A 19,426-nucleotide genomic window follows, 5' to 3' on the forward strand; every position below is an offset into this window, starting at 1 on the left:
TCTCTCTCTGCCTGCCTCTCAGTGTACTTGTAATTTCTCTCTGTCAAATAAATAAATAAAATCTTTAAAAAAAAAAAAAAAGAAAAAGAATCGTCAAATTTAGATCAGTGTTATAGTTTTTGCTATTTATCTTTTTAAAGAAATTTTAATTTCTTTTTATTTAAATTTTTTTCTTTTAATGATGTACTAAGATCAGGAAACATAACAGCTTTATATTTGTATAAGAACACTGCACTCATAACTTACTCTGGTGGTGCCAGCGTCCTTTACTTACTTTTTAAGGTATCCTCAAGGCTCACAGATTAACTGTTAAATTAAAAAAAAAAAAAAAAAAGACCTCTCAGTAGCATGAATTTATATACCATGAGTAACATAGCATAATTTTTTGTTCTCTGAGTATAATGTTTGCCAGTAACTTTCTGGCTATTGTACAGTCCTCTCTGCATGGGTGTGATTGGTTATCTGTGTACTGATGCAGTACTGATGTACTGGGTACCATGTACAATGTTGAATGATGCCTATTTTGTTTTGATTTCCACCTTTAGTGTCAACATTCCTCAACTTTTTGCTAGCATCAGTTTTACTGATTTACATCAGGTTGTTCAGAAAAAACTCAGTTGGTTTACCACAGAATTCACTTGCTCTGCTTGAGAATTTCAGAATTTTCATGGTTTCATGCCTTTTTTTGATAAAGTTTCATAACAGTATAGTCTAGAGGCAGAAGGTCATTTTCGTCACATCCAAATGTAAGCTGTTTGCTTGTGCTGTGATAAGTTTGCCAGTGTGGAGGCTGTAGTGATCCAAGGACAGCATATTAAGAAACACCTAAGGATGACCAGTAATCATGATAAACACTTTTAAATGTGTACTCTTGACTCCTTTTTTTAGAAAAGATTTTATTTACTTGAAAGAGAAATTGAGAGAGAGAGCATGAGAAGGGGGAGGGTCAGAGGGAGAAGCAGCCTCCCCGCTGAGCAGGGAGCCCGATGTGGGACTTGATCCCAGGGCTCCAGGATCATGACCTGAGCTGAAGGCAGTTCCTTAACCAATTGAGCCACCTAGGTGTCCCTAATCTTGATTTTACTATGAGTTTGTATGGGCCCTACTTTTCAGTATTTGAACAAATTAACTCCTAATAAGTCTGCTGTTTACTTTTTTTATTAAATGCATCTTGAATATCTTCCAATTAATAAATGCAGGTTTACATTGTTTTTTAAATTGAATAATATTCCACTGAACGAAAATACCATTATTTATTGGTGGACATTTTGTTATTTTTGATTTTGTGATTTCTGTAAGCAGTGCTTCATTGAACCTGCTTATAACCTTTAGGATACATTTCTAGAAGTAAATTGGAAGTTACATACTTTCTTCCTGGTCATGTACAGATTTTTATTTTGTGTATTTCAGAAAATGAAATTTAAAAATGAAGGCATATAAAATACAAGTCAACATTTTTATTGTTTGATTCAACAGATAGAAACTTAACTCTGTAAAGTTGCTATAGTGGTTTCTAAATGCTTAACTCTCAGTTTCTGTACATATGTTGTCGTGAACTGGTGAGGAATGTTTCATGGACCATCAGCAGACCATATTTTTAGTAGCACTGTGTAAGTCTATGGTCCAGTGTAGAAGGGGGAATAGTGGGCTTGGGGTGGGGTTTGTGTCTTATCCATATATGGTCATTTAACCCTCTGGCTTTTGGTATGGTACCCACTCTCAGCTGTGTCTGGTATCCCCTGTTTAAGAGAGTCTGTGTACTTTCTGTAGAGAATAAACCTGCAAGCATCTGCTTTGGTGGGGAAATAGCAGTAACCTTTCTTACAGAGTGGGGAAGGGAATCTTAGCATCAAACCAGAACTCAAGCAGCTTTCTCCAAATTTCTCTTTGTTTTAGCTTTCTCCTCTTTTTTTTCGTAGTTACTTGGTACTTGCCAGTTCCTAAGCCTTTCGAAGATTCAGAACTAAAATAGGTTAGTTTTTAGCATTACCCAGTCTGTCTGGGATTAAGTTTTCTTGTGTTTGCAGGGTCATTTACTAATGTATCTGCTTTCCAGCATCTAGAAATTTGTAGCTATTTTCATGTCTCCTGTTTCCTATTGTTAATTTTTTTTTAAGGACCTCTTACATATTTGTTGCGTCATAAGTGTTCTCTTATTCCAGTCTTTTCTGCATTTCTTAACTGTATTAACAAAATATTTACTTTTATTTCTATTTCATAGATTTTATTGTTGACATATTTCTTCTATAACACATTTTTCCTTTTTTAAGTTCTTCTTTTCTGATTGAAATTTGATTTTGCTTATTTACTTGAAACTTTATTCCAGAAGAGTACATATGTAGTATAGTCTCTAAATCTTTATACATCTAAAATTGTGTTTTTCCTTTACATTTGAATTTTCCTGTGTAGAGAATTGATTCTTGGGTTATTCTGTTTTCCTCAGAACTCTATAAAGGTCACTCTGAGTAAAATGTCTGATTTTATTTTTTATTAAAGATTTTATTTATTTAATTGTCAGAGAGAGAGCACAAGCAGGGGGAATGGCAGGCAGAGGGAGAGGGAGAAGCAGACTCTCCGCTGAGCAAGGAGCTAGATGTGGGACTCCATCCCAGGATCCTGGGATCACGACCTGAGCTGAAGGTAGATGCTTAACCGACTGAGCCACACAGGCGTCCCAAAAATGTCTGATTAATATTGATTTCTGATTAAAGTTGGCATTGCTGTTGAAAAATACCCTTTTAGGTAACTCTACTTCACTACATTTTTTTTTTTTTTGGTAGTATTTCATTTTTATTTAAACTCAAAAATTTGATGAGGATAAACTGTAAACATTGAGTCTTATGTTCTTTTCTAACTAATAATCTTGACTGGCATTTGAGGAACCTTTGATTTTGAAAATTCGGGTCTTTAAAAAAAACCCGAAAACTCAAATGTTACTTTTTTCTTGTTTTGAAAATCATTATTTCTCTTCCATCTCCTTTGTTCTCTCTTTCATGGCAGTATGTTCTTAGTTTTCTTCTTTTTTAGTAGATTATTTCAGGTCTTACTGAAATTGCCAACTAGTACTTTATTTTTATCCCCTAAGCTTCCTCCTTTTTCCGGTAGTAGAAACTTTTTTGTAGTTACTGTTTTTCATTGTTGGATGGGGGATGGGAAGGGTTTCTCTGTTCAGATTATTTTCTCTTTGTTGAGCTGCTGCAGCTAGTGATGTTTCTGCCAGCTTAACTTTTGATGGCCTTGGTAGTTGAGATGAATTCTTAAAGAATGAACCAAGATTTTTTCAGTTTTTTAGTGAAAGGGATGGGGGAGTTAATGTACTTTTTCACTGACAACTTAGAGATAATTTACTTACTGTGGACAAAGGACAGAACTGTTAAACAGAAGATAGGCGTGAATATAGGAAGATTTATCTTTGTCCAGAAATAATTTCCTCTTCATATTTTTCCCAACAGCTGGTGCTAACGAGTCCCAACTCAGCCTCTGGACCCAGCTCAGAACTCTGGATTCATTCTCTTCCTTCCCATACCTCAGCCCAAGCTTTCTGTCTCCTCAAAGGGTACCACATGATCTTCCGCTCAAGTCCTCACTTTCTAGAATCTCAAGGTATGTTCAGGGAGGGAGTGGGCAGATTTATGTCCTTTACTTTCTTACTAAGGAAGGGTATAAGAGATGCTTATTTTAAATGCTTCTTAAATAAATGTCCGTTGGTCAAATTCCTCTTTAAAAGTGGTGCTTGGCAGTAGGTTTGCATTTGTTTTCACTCTTCTTTCTCTGGACTGCTTCCTACCAAACACCTTGCAGTGTGTGTATGGAATGTTTTTCTAATTTCTAGTCATTTTGTAGGACTTCATTTTTTGGTTTTTGTTTCATTGGGCAGTTGGAAGAAGATGAAACCAGATGGCATAAGTTGCCATCTTGATGCAGGCAGTTCTCCAGGTTTGCTTGAAAGGGCTAGGCATACTTGTAGTATTACTATTAATACTGCATACTTGTAGTATTACTGTTACTATAAGTAGTATTTTTTCAAGGCTTGAGGAGATGTTGGTTAAGACTTGGGAGGTAAAATTATAGAGAGAGGGCAGTAGTTTAAATGGAGATTTAAAATCAGTAATCCTTGTTGGTGAGGGAAAAGATTGAACAATAGTGAAAAGAGCATTAGCTAGTAGCTTGAAAGATTACAATTAGAGTAAAAGTCCTCTTTCCTTTTTTTATATTATCTGAGAAATTCGTGACACACAAATATTTTTGCCCATAGATGGCAACCCTAGTATAATTTGCTGTCAGATGTCATCATTGATTGCTTCCACATAGTGCAGGTTGAACATAGTTGAAGACAAAAATAGATTCTCCAAATTTAAAATTTGAGGGTGAATAACAAACTCCAAACTACCTATAATACACAAGTTCCCCTAATACTGTATTATTGTATATGCCATTCATTAAATGTAAAAAATACTGATGTTCAATATTAATTATTTTGCATTACCAAGCTTAAGTAAAAGCTAAATGGATTACTTGATAAGGTCCCTTTTATTAACCTTGTTTTGCCTGTGTGTAAAGGACATGCACTTTATTTTTTTTTATAGATTTTATTTGTTTATTTGACACACAGATCACAAGTAGTCAGAGAGGCAGGCAGAGAGAAAGAGAGAGGAGGAAGCAGGCTTCCTTCTAAGCAGAGTGCCCAATGCAGGGATCCATCCCAGAACCCTGGGATCATGACCCGAGCCAAAGGCAGAGGCTTTAACCCACTGAGCCACCCAGGTGTCCCAAGGACATGCACTTTTTTTTTTTTTTTTAAAGATTTTATTTATTTATTTGACAGAGAGATACAAGTAGGCAGAGAGGCAGGCAGAGAGAGAGAGGAGGAAGCAGGCTCCCTGCTGAGCAGGGAGCCCGATGCGGGACTCGATCCCAGGACCCTGAGATCATGACCTGAGCCGAAGGCTGCGGCTTAACCCACTGAGCCACCCAGGCACCCCCCAAGGACATGCACTTTAAGGGTGAACTTTGTGACCTCTGTTTTGGCTGCCATGTGTTCTACTTCATTGTTTTCTGTTCTTCATGTCCTGGAAGGGTGAGGTTGCTGAATGGTCATCTCTGAATAAGCAGTATTCATAATGTGTTTGTCCTGCCTCTCTTCCTTCACATTGTAAGCTGCAATAGGGTGGGGACCATGTTTTTTAATCTTTTTACAGCACCCATCAAAATGCCTCTCATTCATAGTAGGCATTCATTTATTAGTAAGTGTTAGTTGATCGAGTTATTTAAAATCCTTTTTTAACACTGGTTGTTAGACTCTGGGGTATGTGTTTTCTTACAAGAAAAATTTTAAATTGTGTAGATATTTTGAAATGGAGTTGATATTTAGAAATATTATCAGTCTGTTTCTAGCATTAGAAATATATTTTTGAACACATGTAATATTACTACAAGAAGCAGTTTCCCTTTTGTAAGAAAACCCATGATACAGTTTTTTGATCATGTGTATAGTAGAAAAGCTTGAGTATGGATAATCCAGAATGACCACAATATGGTATTCAGGCGAGTGGAGAACCGTTGCAGGTGTGCTTAAAAGTTTCACCTCTTTGAACCTCACCCTCAGATTCTGGTATGGTGAAGTCTTCATTGGAGATTATGATGCTTGTTACTGTTGAGAATGTGACGCTCTGTAGGGGTTCTTCTCAGTTGGTATGGAGTATCCAGCAGCAGCTGTCATTGAATTTTATTCTAGCCATTTATTTAGTTTTCCTTACTTCTGAAGAAAAGTATTTATATTTTGCTTTAAGTAATTGGAGTAAAACATTTTAAGTAAAAATTTTAATATTTTACTGAATTAGACATAGTGTGTAAAGCCAGTATATGCTTTGGCAGCCCATATACTAAAATTGGAATAATACAGAGAAGATTAACATGGCGCTGTGCAAGGAATGACACGCAATTTTGTGAAGCATTCCATATTTTGTGCAGTTCCTGAGCATTGTACCACCCTTTGCAGAGGAACTCTGAGAAAATGGTATGAGTCAGAGCACAGTGTGTGGCACTGAATAATGAAATTTTGATTTTTCACTACTAAAAATATATTCAGTAAACTGGTACCCTGTTAATGAATTCATTATCAGTTTAGTGTATGTGTGGATGTGTGTGTGTGTGTGTGTGTGTGTGTATTTAAAGACTATCAAAGAATGTGTTTTTTAGACCCAACCAGAATTACTGAGTGTTAGAGATATTAAAAGAATCTCTTAATATGTAATTTAACTTTTAATTGTATTCCTTTAATAAAGGATTTCTGAAACAGTATCTCATTACTTAGATTCATTGGAATTTATTTTTTTTCATGTTTTTATTTATTTACGTAATCTCTGCCCAACGTGGGGCTGGAACTCAAAACCCAAGATCAAGAGTCACATGCTTTACCAGCTGAGCCAGCCAGGTGCCCCTAGATTAATTGAAATTTAAAGCTGAGACCTTTGACTATACATTATAGATGAAGCTCAGTGTGATTTATACTTTATTTTCTTTAGCTTATCTGATTTTGTCTATTATTCGTACATACATATTTAAGATCACAAAAGTAAGAAAAGGTAATTCTTCTAATACACATTTTGATATTTCTGAACTTTAGTATTCATTCAGATTCCAGTCTCAGCAATATATCATCACATCTTATTACTTATCGTATTTTTTATTCTTTTGTAGTTTAACCGATCCTGTGTCATTTCATGGTAATCACATACAGTAATGATAAGTACGATTTATATTGTACTTTATAGAATATTGTTCATATGTTTTCTCATTTAATCTTTACAATAACCCTGTGAAATATAGAGAAGGTACTAATTTTTTTTTTCACCTTATAGATGAAGAAACGAAGACAGAGATTGAGACTTGTCTAGAGTAACCCAAACCAGTAAGTGTTGGAATTAATGGAGGCAGGTAGTAATGGGTGCATTCTCATATGCCAGGAGCTTTCCTTGCTGCCTTCTGCCTGAGTTCTAGGGACAAAAAGCCAAAGAGCCAAAATGGTTGGGAACCAAAAAGATAGTAGGTAGACTTTAATAGTACCCCAGCAAAATGTGCTATTCCTTTTCTTTTTCTTTCTTTCTTTCCCTTTTTTTTTTTTTAACCAGTTAGTAATGATAACTTGAAAGAGCAGATAATGTCTTCTGTCACTATTGTTAGATAAATGAAACATCTTAGATCTAAATTATCTCTGAAACACTAAGGAAATAGAGAATCTGGAGAAGAAGCCTGTTGATTTTCTCACAAAGGTAATAATAGTCAGAGGGTCAGCTAAGGAGGTGAGAGAGTTAATAGTTCATGCGTGTAACTGGAGACACATGTGTAATTGGAACTTAAATTTTTATGGTTCTCATTAAGATATTTTAAAATCTCACTTAAATATTGTCATATCAACTTAATATAAAAATCTAGAGCTTGAGGGTGCTTATCCAGTTGTGGTTTTCTTTAGATGACAAAACTGAGGTTCAGAGAACTTGAAGCTTGCCCCAATGTCACAGAGCAGAGACAGAAGTAAAACTTGTATTTCCCGACTTGCAGATTAGTGTTATTTCTACTTCAAGCTATTACTTCTTGGTAAGCTATTCTTAAAATACTTAACAGGTCTTTTATATCTTTTATGTATGTGTTTGATCAGCATTCCTATTTTGTATCAAAATGAACTTTAAAATATGAAATTTACTGATACTTACGAAAATTCAATTCTTTGTTTGATTTTAGGTGAGTTAATGTGGGAAAAACTCTGGTATTTTGAAGATGTCTTGGCACAGTATTGTTTCCTGTTTAAATTACAAGTAACTTCAGTTTTTAGAGAAAAAAGAAGTTGGGATTTTTTTGTAAAATCATGCCATCTGAACAGAAACCCTTATTTTTTGATGAAAAACAAACTACTTTAAAAAATTACGATGTGAAAAATGAGATAGTGGACACTATCAGATCAGTACCTAGGCCAAAAATTGCACAAAGTAGTTTTCATTATGAACTAAAAAATGTGAAAATTGATTTGCCGAAGATACATATTCCAAATGAAGTCTTTTTGAAACATGAAGTTGACAAATACAGAAAATTATTTCAGCGTCAACCACAGACTGCAAGAAAATCTATCGGTGTAAAGACTGTAAGCTGTGTAGAGGAGTGTATGTTGCTCCATAAGTCTGAGAGAGTTGAAGAGGAGGGTTTAAAAATGTCTGCAAAAATACTCAATTTCAACTGTTTAAAATGCCGAGATAGCACTCGATATAGTCCAAATGATTTGCAGAAACACTTTCAAATGTGGCACCATGGTGAATTACCTTCCTATCCTTGTGAAATGTGCAGTTTTTCAGCAAATGACTTCCAGATATTTAAACAACACAGATGGACACATAGAAGCACTTTAGTAAAATGTGACATTTGTAACAATGAGAGTGTATATACTTTATTAGACTTGACAAAGCATTTTGCATCCACACATTGTGTAAATGGTAGTTTTCAGTGTGAAAAGTGCAGATTCTCCACCCAGGATGTTGGCACATTTGTTCAGCACATTCATAGACATAATGAAATCCATTATAAATGTGGTAAGTGCCATCATGTATGTTTTACCAAAGGAGAGCTTCAGAAGCACCTTCATGTTCATTCTGGTACATTTCCCTTCACTTGTCAATATTGTAGCTATGGTGCTACTAGGAGAGAGCACCTGGTAAGACATGTTATAACTTTGCACAAAGAACACTTATATGCGAAAGAAAAACTGGAAAAAGACAAATACGAAAAGAGGTTGGCAAAGACTTCAGCAGGACTTAAGCTGATACTGAAGAGATACAGAATAGATGCATCAAGGAAGACGTTCTGGAAACGCAAAAAGATCAACAACGGAAGTGACAGAAGTATAGAAAAAAACACTCAAGTGCTCAAAAAAGTGAACAAAACACAGGCTAAATCTGAAGACCAGAGCCATCTTGTTCAAGAGCATTTAAATGAAGAAAAGGATGAAAGACCACACTGTGAGAATAATGATAAACCTGCTGAGTCAGAGTCAGAAAAGCCAACTCTTCTGTCCACTGGGCAATATAATAGAGTTGAAGAGGGATCAAATTCTACTCTAGGTTTCTTGAAGACTGCTGTACAAGGACCTACAGTGTTAATGGTGAAAAATAATAGAATAACAATTCCTGCTAACTACAGTGCTGATTTTATGGGCTTTAAGATGGTGGATGGAAAACAACATATAGTAATAAAATTGTTACCTACCAATAAACAGAATTTATATTCACCAGGCTCACAGTCAGATGCTGCAAAGGAGAGTACTGCCAATTTGCAGCCCCGGACTTTGGACACTACTGGATTTTTAGCAGGAGTAACAACTGAATTAAGTGACACCGTTTACATGAAAGCAACTACCCCATTTTCATGTTCATCTTCTATACTTTCAGGGAAAATAATGTCAGAAAAAGAAATGGCTTTGCTATCTCAAACAAGTAATGTGCTTCAAACAATGGATGATGAAAAAAATGTGTCGTCTTTGTCAGCATCAGAATTGGTTTCAGCATCAGTGAATTTGACCACAAAAGCTGAAACAAAAGATAATATTGACCTGTGGGGAAGTTATATTACTCAGAGTCACCCTGAGATGTCAGGTGCTGGCTTTAGAAGTCCAGATAAAGTCAACTGTACTACCAAACAAAATGCATCTAACAGTGGGGATATGCATAACTACTGCATTAATTATGTCAACTCTGAGTTACCTGTTGAATCTTCCAACCAAGGATCATTGCCCTTTCATAATTACTCAAAAGTAAATAATTCTAATAAACGGCGTAGATTTTCAGGAACAGGAATGTGTGAAAACCCTCAAAAAGAACCTTCATCAAGCAAGACAGTTGTTCAGCAACCAATAAGTGAATCAGTTTTGTCTCTAGTGAGGAAAGAGAGCTCAAATCCAGATAGCATGTTAGCATCTATTAGCCTTTTGAATACTAAAGATGGAACTTTAAAAATGCAAGCTGAAATTGAAGAACAGTGTGTTTTAGAAAAAGGACAAAACAGCGACGGACAGAACTTATACACTAATGAAAATCAAAATTTAGAGAGCTTGACTGAAAAATCTAAGTGGGATAACATTTCTAATGTTGAGTCACCTATGATGCCTAGAATCACCTCTGTTTTCTCTCTCCAGAGTCAACAGGCATCAGAATTTTTGCCGCCTGAAGTAAACCAGTTACTTCAGGATGGATTAAAAACAAAATCTGAGGTAAAACAAGACTCTAGTAATAGTAACACACCAGATAAAGGTCTGCCACTTCATTGTGACCAGTCATTTCAGAAACTTGAGGGAGAAGGCAAAATAGTTGACTCTTCAAAAGACTTCAAAGTACAAGGCATTTTCTCTATGCCATCTGGTAGTATAGGGATTAATGTGCCTACCAATGATCTGAATTTAAAATATAGTGGAAAAGAAAAACAAAATCTGTCAATATCACAAGATGTGAGAGATTCAGAAAAGACACCTAGAATTTCAGGTATTGGCACATTACTTAAGACTCAGTCAGATGCAATAATAACACAGCAGCTCGTAAAAGATAAACTGCGAGCCACTACACAAAATTTAGGTTCTTTATATAGGCAGAGTCCACTTCTGAATTCAGAACCAAAAAAGGCTATATTTGTTCAGACTCCAAAAGGCTTTTTTGTACCATTGCACATTGCTAACAAGCCTGGATTACATGTTGTTTCAGGAAGGCCACTTCCATTGGTTAATACACAAGGTGTACCTGCTTCTCTTCTTTTAAACAAGAAACCTGGGATGATCTTAACATTTAATAATGGGAAACTTGAAGGTGTTTCCACTGTCAAAACTGAGAGTGCTCAGGCTTGTGGAACTACAGCTAAGGAGCCTTGCAGAATACCTTTTTTAAAGGTAGAACGAAACAGTAATTGTCTGACACCTGCACTTTGTTCCAGCATTGGCAGTTGTTTGAGCATGAAAAGTAGCTCAGAAAATACTTTGCCATTAAAAGGCCCTTACATCATCAAAACAGCAAATTCTTCAGCGAAAGCTGTTCCTACTCCTAATACAGTACCTGAGCATCAGGGCACCAAGTTGAATATCTTGGACTCCGTAAAACAGCAGAATGAGATTTTTCCAAAACCACCTCTTTATACCCTCTTGCCTGATGGCAAACAAGCTGTTTTTTTAAAGTGTGTGATGCCAAATAAGACTGAGCTGCTTAAGCCTAAATTAGTCCAAAATCGTACATATTATCAAAACATACAGCCAAAGAAACCTGAAGGAACACCACAGAAAATATTGCTGAAAATTTTTAACCCTGTTTTAAATGTGACTGCTGCTAACAATCTGTCTGTAAACACCTCTGCATCCTCATTGCAGAAAGACAAGGTACCATCTAATCAGACTACAGGAGGAGAGCAGAGAGAGCCAGAATCTTCTAGAGATGCCTTACCCTTCTTACTAGATGATATGATGCCAGCAAATGAAATTGTGATAACTTCTACCGCAACATGCCCAGAATCTTCTGAGGAACCATTATGTTTCACTGACCGTTCAGACACCAGGGTATTAAGGTGTAAAACAAATTGTACAATCGAGAGAAGCTTCAATAGAAAAAAGACTTCGAAAAAAAAATTTTCAAGAGTAAAATCTCATGCAAGAAGTAAAGATTCTGAAACTGCCTTTGTATCTAGAAACAGAAACTGTAAACGGAAGTGTAGGAATAGTTACGAAGAACCTCCAAGAAAAAAAGCAACATTACATAGAAAGTGTAAAGAAAAGTCTAAACCTGAAGATGCCCGTGAATCATTTGATTTTAGCAGACCAAGGCTTTCAAGAGATACAGTCAGAACTTTGCGGCTTTTCCCCTTTAGTTCCAAACAGCTTGTGAAATGTCCTAGGAGAAACCAACCAGTTGTGGTTTTGAATCATCCTGATGCAGATGCACCAGAAGTAGTAAGTGTGATGAAAACTATTGCTAAATTTAATGGACGTGTACTTAAGGTTTCATTGTCGAAAAGAACTATCAGTGCTTTACTGAAGCCAGTGTGTGATAATGCCTCGAAAACAATTTATGGTGATTTTTCCAAAAGACATAAAACATTGAAACCTGTTAGTTCTGTGAAAGAAAGATTTGTGCTAAAATTAACACTCAAAAAGACAAGCAAAAACAATTATCAGATCGTGAAGACTACCTCTGAAAATGTTCTGAAAGCTAAATTTAACTGTTGGTTTTGTGGTAGAGTATTTGACAATCAGGATGCTTGGGCTGGTCATGGGCAGAGACATCTAATGGAAGCCACTCGTGACTGGAATATGTTAGAATAATTTACTGTAGTTACCAAGGAAAAGAAAAGTAAAATTATCTTAGGAGAAAACATGGGTTGAATTACCTTAAGGCAGACGTTTTCTACTTCAGTATAGTACCTAAAATTGAGCATCTGAAAGTTGGCTGAATTTCCATGGGAGACTAAAAAAGTTTTATGTGTGGTATTTGAAAATGCTGTCACTGCACACATAAGTTTAGCAAGAAACTAATTGCAGCACAGATGTACCTTGATTTAATTTTTTAAAATGTGTTCTTGGGAAGTTAGGGCTAAAGAAAATTTTGATAAAACAGTTTTCCCAATTTAGTTATATAGGGACTCTTAGTAGAGGGGCATGGCTGACAGCTGCATCCCCTCCCTCCTTCACCAGCCTTACGAATCTGGTAGGTGTAGCTTCTCTGAAGATGGAGGAGGCTCTTTCACCATGGAGCTGAAGGAGTTTCTCCTCATTTGGGAAGACACCAAGAGTTTGAGTAAAGAACTTAACTTTACATCTGCTAAATATAGTTCTTTTTGAAGGGTATTAGGCTCCTCTGAGAGCACAGATACACCACATAATGCTTGAACAGAGTTTTTCACAAGTAAATCTCTTTTTTCTCTGCGCTGTGTCCCAAATCAGGAATTGGAATACCTTCCCAAGGTGATTTTCTTTTTCTAAATGGCTATGTCAGGCATTTGTAGATGGGCAGCCTCCAAAGAATTAAACTCTCTTGGTCCCGTTTAAAGTCTGATTAAAGAACTTGAACACTTTTCTGAATTTAATGATAATCTCCAGTGATTCTTTTGCACAGAACTATGCTTATTTGATTTAAATTGTTTGTCCCCCATAAACCAAATGGCCAATTTTTATCTTGGTTTTCATCCATTTAAAAAGTGGAACATAGAAGCACTTCCAAGGGAATGGCTTTTCTTGAAAATTAAGAATCACTCTACAGAAACAATATTTTGAAGCAAGATTAGCAAAGTAAATCAGATTTTTGCTCTTTAATTACTATACGTGTCTGAATATGTACGTACACATTGGGACAAACCATTTTTGTTAGCACCTTTTTGGTCCCGCTGACAACCCAAAGCAGATTATTTTACTGATTGTTGGCAGTTGAAATGAAGAAGCATTAATAGTGGACTCAGTGGCAGGACATAAAACTTCAGTACAGATTCCTAGGGGATATACCCAGCAGGTAGAGTTTTAAAAGGGATATTTTCAGGACAACAACAGAATCATCGACTGAAACTTCACCGTGTAAGTTTGGATCAAATTTTGTTGGATTATTGAATAATGGAGTTCTTATATTACAAATTACTGTATAATTTTTGTTATATTGTTACTATAAGTGTTAAAACATTTTCATTAATTGAAAACTTCAGGGCTTCTTTTCTGTATATAAGAAAGAATTTAAACCTGTACATATTTTTGTACCTTTCAGTTTGTTATGTAAATTTTGCACAGAAGATTTTTGACATAAAAGGTTTATTTTCCTTCAATTTAGTTCTGTGCATGCACTAATAAAACTGTTGTTTAATTTAAAAGGAATATGTAAGACTTTACCCATGTTATTTTCTTGGTTTTTATTTTAGATGTAGAATTTTTTTTTTTTTTTTGGGTAAATTCATTTTTCAGGGATTGAACACTATTGTTAGCAAGTGCCTAAAAGATGTGAAACAGTTTACATATGTCAACTGTAACAGTAGGTCCCAAATGGGCCCATTTCCCCAAAAGTTTTATTTTAAAGAAAGCCATACATAGATGCTTCAAGCTATCTTGCTATGCACATTATACACATGTACTTTTTTTGTGCAGTTTGTCTACTTTCCTAGTGAAGTATTTTTTGTATAAAACCTGTTAAAATTGTGTTTCTTAAATTGAGCCTAAGAATGGAGTTGATTGGAAATATACAGTATATATTAATAATGTATATGGTGTTTAAAGAATGGTAAGCAATGTTAATTTCTGTAATGAATATTTTCATCAATTAAATTTATCTTAAGTTTGTGTTTACACATTTTTTTTTTACTGTACTAAAATCAAAAGGGGATTTTATTCTAATGGGAAATATTTATATATCAAAAACTTTTTTTTCTTTAAATGCTAGGGAACTGTGTAAAATAAAGTGTGGGGTTTTCTCCCCAAAATCATAGGAGAAATTTTGAAATTTTGTTTGAGAAGGGTAACATTTATTATGAGGTTATTGTAGTTCTGCTGCTAAGGAAAGTTACAGAGAGGTTAATGCTCTTTAGGACCCTAACAGCAATAAAATTGAAATGCTCTGCTGTTAAGGGTAGATTTATCATAATTCCTTGCCTTCCATGAAAAGAGAGAGAAGCAACAATCTTGCCAAAGTTTGCAGCATTATAAAAATACATTTCAGAATAGCCATACCAGTAAAAATAGATTTAATGTTTTAATACATACTTTTCGCCTTAAGATTTTAAAAGCCATTTTTAAAAGCTTCATGTCCCAGGTACCTTGGTTAGTACCTTTTCTGATTCATTAGGTTATTCTAAAGAAGGCAAACCTGCTTGGGGCCTCCTTATTGCCAGAGTGAAAAATCCAGAGCCAAAACCCTCCATCCTTTTTTTTCCTCCTCCTGGCTGAAACTGAACGAAAGATGGTTCTCTAAAGTAGTTTGAGGTTGTTACTACAACTGAAAGAGTTTTATTTTTGCAATCCAGCTTCTTGGTCAGGAATGTGTTTTCATTTTTTCCTCTATTTGTCCATCTCCATTGGAAATGGGCCTCTCTATTTGGCTTTCAGTTAAAAAAATAGTTTAATTTTTAAAAAGTTTACCTTTCTATCTTACTAAGCACTCAGTAGATTGAAATGTTTATACATACATACATGCATACATACATATATATATATATATAAAATACATATATATTTGTGTGTGTGTATATATATATAACTTTTTAATGAAAAACTGATTTTGTTGGGGGTCAGCAAAGTTTATCAGTAAAGATTATCATTAAAGGGTAAGTTAAGTTAGTAAATAACTTGGGCTTTCTAGGCCATTTAGTCTCTGTCATAATGTCTTAATTCTATAATGGAGAAGTAGCCCTAAACAGTACATAAGTCAATGAGTATGCCTATGGTTTAATAAAACTTCATTTTAAAAAATGAGCCATGGGCTGAATTTGACCCACCACCTTGTTTACTAACACTTGGTTTAGTTCTCTCAAAGTCTGCTCTTAGAACGGGATTTTTTTTTTAAGTTAAAAATAAGTTTGATGCAGTTTTTTTTTCTTTTGTGATACATACCGGCTATATAAAACTTACAAAGTAGAAAAACTAAAATATGCTGATAAGTTACCAGTGTAGATGTGTTTAAAAGCGAAGAGAGTGTAAAGGTAATGAAAAGGATTAGTGGGTAAATTAGATGGGTCATTTGTGTGCAAATGTATTTTATGGAGGGATTAAAAGTGAAACAGGTGCTGTGGGAATTTCTGTTCAGGTTATATGAGAAACAGATACTAGTTACTAAGTGATTTAAAATAGCTGTTAAGAAAAGTAGTAAAAGTTCTTGGGATTGGGGAAAATGGAGGCGAGGTGAAAACAGTATTAATTCCATGCAGCTAATTTACTGATGTTTTTCATTAATTTTTTTATTTAACTTTGTTTATGTCCCCTTATCATTACATAGCAATTTGTTAGGATTCTTGTTTTCAGCACTGTGCCTTGACTCCATTTAGGATCTTATCTAGTGAAACTTGCTGGAGGAATGATCAGGACATTTTATTTGTTGCTCTTTAAGAATGTAGCAGTAGCAGAAAAATCTTCCTGTAATGCAGAGTTGAAATAGGATCAGTTTGGTTGATTTTTGTTGTTCGTTGATTTAAGTATGCTTTTAATTGGATAATTGAAAAGTAGTCAATAACTTGGAAGAGGTGTTTAACAAAGTCTTCTTTGAATTATTTTTTTTCTATCTTTTGAACTTGTGTTAAATGCCCCCAATTTAAAAATCTTTATTTTAAAGTACATTCCATCATTGTGATAGTGGAAATATTTGAGTAAATAGTGAGGAAAAATACTATATTAGGTACATCAATTTCAAAAATTGTAATTTTAGTCAATGTTAAGAATGTACTTACCAAAAAAAATACTCATTCCTAGTAAAGTCATTTTTAATATGTTAGAAGAGTTCTTCACTAATACTTAAGAGTCCTTTAACAAAAAGTGAAGGTAATGTTTGGGGTTGTGACTGAAACTGCTTCTTTCATTTAAGGTGCCTGCTGTCATCAGTTACTTCATAAGTTATTGCTAACGTAAAAAGATAGGAAAACAAAATGAAAAACTTGGATAGAAATCAAAACACTATTTGCAAATGAATTGATTTCAGTATTTTGAAAATCCAAAGAAGTACACTGAAAATGAGCTTTCCTGAACACTTAATCATTTGGCAAACAACAAAAGAAGACCCATTTATATTAAGAGCCACAAAATAATATATTTAAAAGTTATGTAAAGCTGTCAAAGGAAACACCACAAAACCTAACTGGGTGATAAACAGTTTGTCTGGGTGTAAGATTAAATATATCCCTATTTGTAGATCCCATGTGCCACACAGGTGTTCCACAGAAGGCTTAAATCAAGTGGGAGGTGGCTGCTGGTTAGCCATTGTATGACTCCCAAATCCTGTAGTATAAGGAGAATCTGGACAGGACAGCTACTCTTACAGTGCAAGTCCACTTTCCCACACAACCATGTTGCAAGAGACCTGCTCTGGTGGGCTTGGCATCCAAATGGCAGCTTAAATCTGCCCCAGCTTTCTGGGGACAGAAGAGCTATTCTGCATACATTCTGCAGCTGGTTGAACGTTAGCAGATTCTGTCCTCTGTTTCTGGGCTAGAGAAGATCCATACTGGGAGGTGATAAAGGATTCTCCCCTATGCCCTCCTCTAACCCCTGACAGCTGCTCTGTAGGGAGGATCTGGGAGACGTTCAATAAGAGGTGGGTTCCCAAGCTATACCCTACTTCCCACCCCCCACCCCAATGCTCCATAGCACAAAGGCAAAGGGGTTCTGTTTAAAGGGAGGTTTGAGTGAGCTTCAAAGACTTGACAGCACACTTCCCATTACTAGGGACCTAACTTCAACTGGAACAGACTGGAGCAGTTTGTACTCCTGAATATGCTTGAAAATTAAAGGACAATCAGCTACCAATGAATAGAGGCTAACAATTGCTGGTGATGCCAATAAATATAGCCAGAAAGCTTACAGACAAGATAAGGGAGACGAAGAGAGTGGGTAAAACTAAAGACGTACCTTGTGATCAGAAATAATGTGTGGGGGTTGAAGGCTATAGCCACATAGGAGCAACCAGAGGGGGAATGTCTTAGTTACAAATACCTGACAGAATGTAGGACAAAACTTGGAAACTCCCTAAACAGTGAAAAAATGCCAAGCCCCACACAGTGTAAATCTCTCTAATTAAGGGGCATAAACACAACCTCTTATTAATTAGTGACTAATCATTAAATGATGTTAACTCAGAAGCAACCCCTAGGAAGTCAGACTTGAAGATAAAAATGAGGGAGAAACAAGTTGAACAGTGACATCAGAGGCACAGACTTCATGAACTAGTCCAGCCAAGTCACTAACTAAAAATAAGCCCAGAGTGGACAGGAGAACTACCATGGAGAGATCCTACAATATATTATCTAAAATGTCCTGTTTTCAATGCAAAATTATGAGATGTTCAAAGAAACAGGAAAGTGTGACGGGCAAAAGTGGGCAATAGAAACTTCCTTCAGGGGGTACCAGATACAGGGTAAGTGTTATGCAGCAAATGTAGATATGTTCAAAGACCTAAAGGAAACCAAGTTTAAAGAATTAAAAGAAAGTATGTTGACAGTGACTCATCAAATGAAAAAAAAGATGGGAAGTAAGAATGGAATGAAAACTGTGGAGTTGGAAATTTCAGTAACCAAAGTGGAACTTTTGCTAGGGAGGCTTAACAGTACATTTGAGCCAGCAGAAGAATCAGCAAACCTGAAGACAGATGGAGAGAGATTACAAAATCTGAAGCATGGATGGGAAAAGTAAAGTGGGGGGGAAAAAAAGTCTTCCTCACACTACGTGTGCAAAAGTTAACTAAAAATGTAAAAATGGATCATGAGCCAAAATGTAGGCAAAACTATAAAACTCGTGGAAGTAAATATTGTGACCTTTGTCTTCTTAGATATGACATCAAAATAACAAATGAAAAAAAAAGAAATAGACAATTTAAAGCATAGAAAATTTTTATTAGAAGAGATTGAGCTGATCTATTTCATCTAGTTTAGTAATTTCAGTACTAAAAATTTTGCTCTAGACTTCATTCCTCCACTTCTGCTTTTATCAAAAATTATATCATTATAAGTTAGTTGCCCATCAATTATTGCTTTATGCACTTTTAAACTGAGGGGAAAAGTTATAAATAAACACATTTACTTATTTTATAATTACCATTATCAGTTCTGTCTGGCTTTGTGTGGGTTGGAATTACTATCTAGTGTCCTTTCAGCCTAAAGGACGCCCTTTGGCAATTCTTTGTAGGACAGTTCTGCTAGTAATGTTTATCTGGGAATGTCTGAATTTTTTCCCTACCTTTTTGAAGGGTAGTTTTGCTGACTATAAAATTGGTTGGTAGTTTTTTCCCATTCAGCACCTTGACTATGTCCTCACTGCTGGCCCCCATAGTTTCTGTAGAGAAGTCAGCTGTTAATGTTATTGAGGACCCCTCGTATGTGATGAGTCACTTCTCTCTTGCTGCTTTCAAGATTCTCCCTTGTTTTTTTTTTTTTTTAAATAGTTTGATTATAATATGTCTGAGTATACATATCTTTGAGAACTTGGAGTTTCTGAAGTTTCACGGATTTGTAGGTTAATATTTTTCATCAGGTTTGGGAAGTTTTCTTCAAATAATTATTTTTAATGCTTTCTTTTTCTTCTCTCTCCCTGGAACTCCCATTATATATATGCTGTTACGCTTGTTGGCCCTATTATCTTAGGCTCTGTTCATTTTTCTTAATTTTTTTTTCCTGTTCCTCAAACTGGACAATGTTAATTGATCTATCTTTAAGTTTATAGATTCTCTCTTCTGCTTGCGCA

At 35.4% G+C, this 19,426-nt stretch overlaps 1 protein-coding gene and 1 non-coding gene across 8 annotated transcripts in view; both read left to right on the forward strand.

Moving 5' to 3' along the window:
* The window catches only part of ZNF518A (zinc finger protein 518A), a 27,679-nt gene extending 13,344 nt beyond the window's left edge, over positions 1-14,335 (forward strand). For 5 of the 7 annotated variants that reach the window (XM_059398231.1, XM_059398229.1, XM_059398232.1 and 2 more), the window contains 4 exons: positions 3,453-3,603; positions 6,861-6,910; positions 7,472-7,596; positions 7,741-14,335. In XM_059398231.1, coding sequence (XP_059254214.1) covers positions 7,865-12,337 — 4,473 coding nt within the window. In that variant the 5' untranslated portion in view covers positions 3,453-3,603; positions 6,861-6,910; positions 7,472-7,596; positions 7,741-7,864 and the 3' untranslated portion in view covers positions 12,338-14,335. Of the gene's footprint in view, positions 1-2,558; positions 2,641-3,452; positions 3,604-6,860; positions 6,911-7,471; positions 7,597-7,740 lie in introns of those variants that run through there. The other 2 variants (XM_059398235.1, XM_059398233.1) reach the window with 2 other exon arrangements.
* LOC132017021 (U6 spliceosomal RNA) lies at positions 5,863-5,965 on the forward strand. The gene has a single exon (XR_009404108.1). It is a non-coding gene; the product is annotated as a U6 spliceosomal RNA (small nuclear RNA).
* Positions 14,336-19,426: the final 5,091 nt, after the last annotated feature.

Source organism: Mustela nigripes, chromosome 4 (assembly GCF_022355385.1).
Source record: "Mustela nigripes isolate SB6536 chromosome 4, MUSNIG.SB6536, whole genome shotgun sequence".
Taxonomy (NCBI): domain Eukaryota; kingdom Metazoa; phylum Chordata; class Mammalia; order Carnivora; family Mustelidae; genus Mustela; species Mustela nigripes.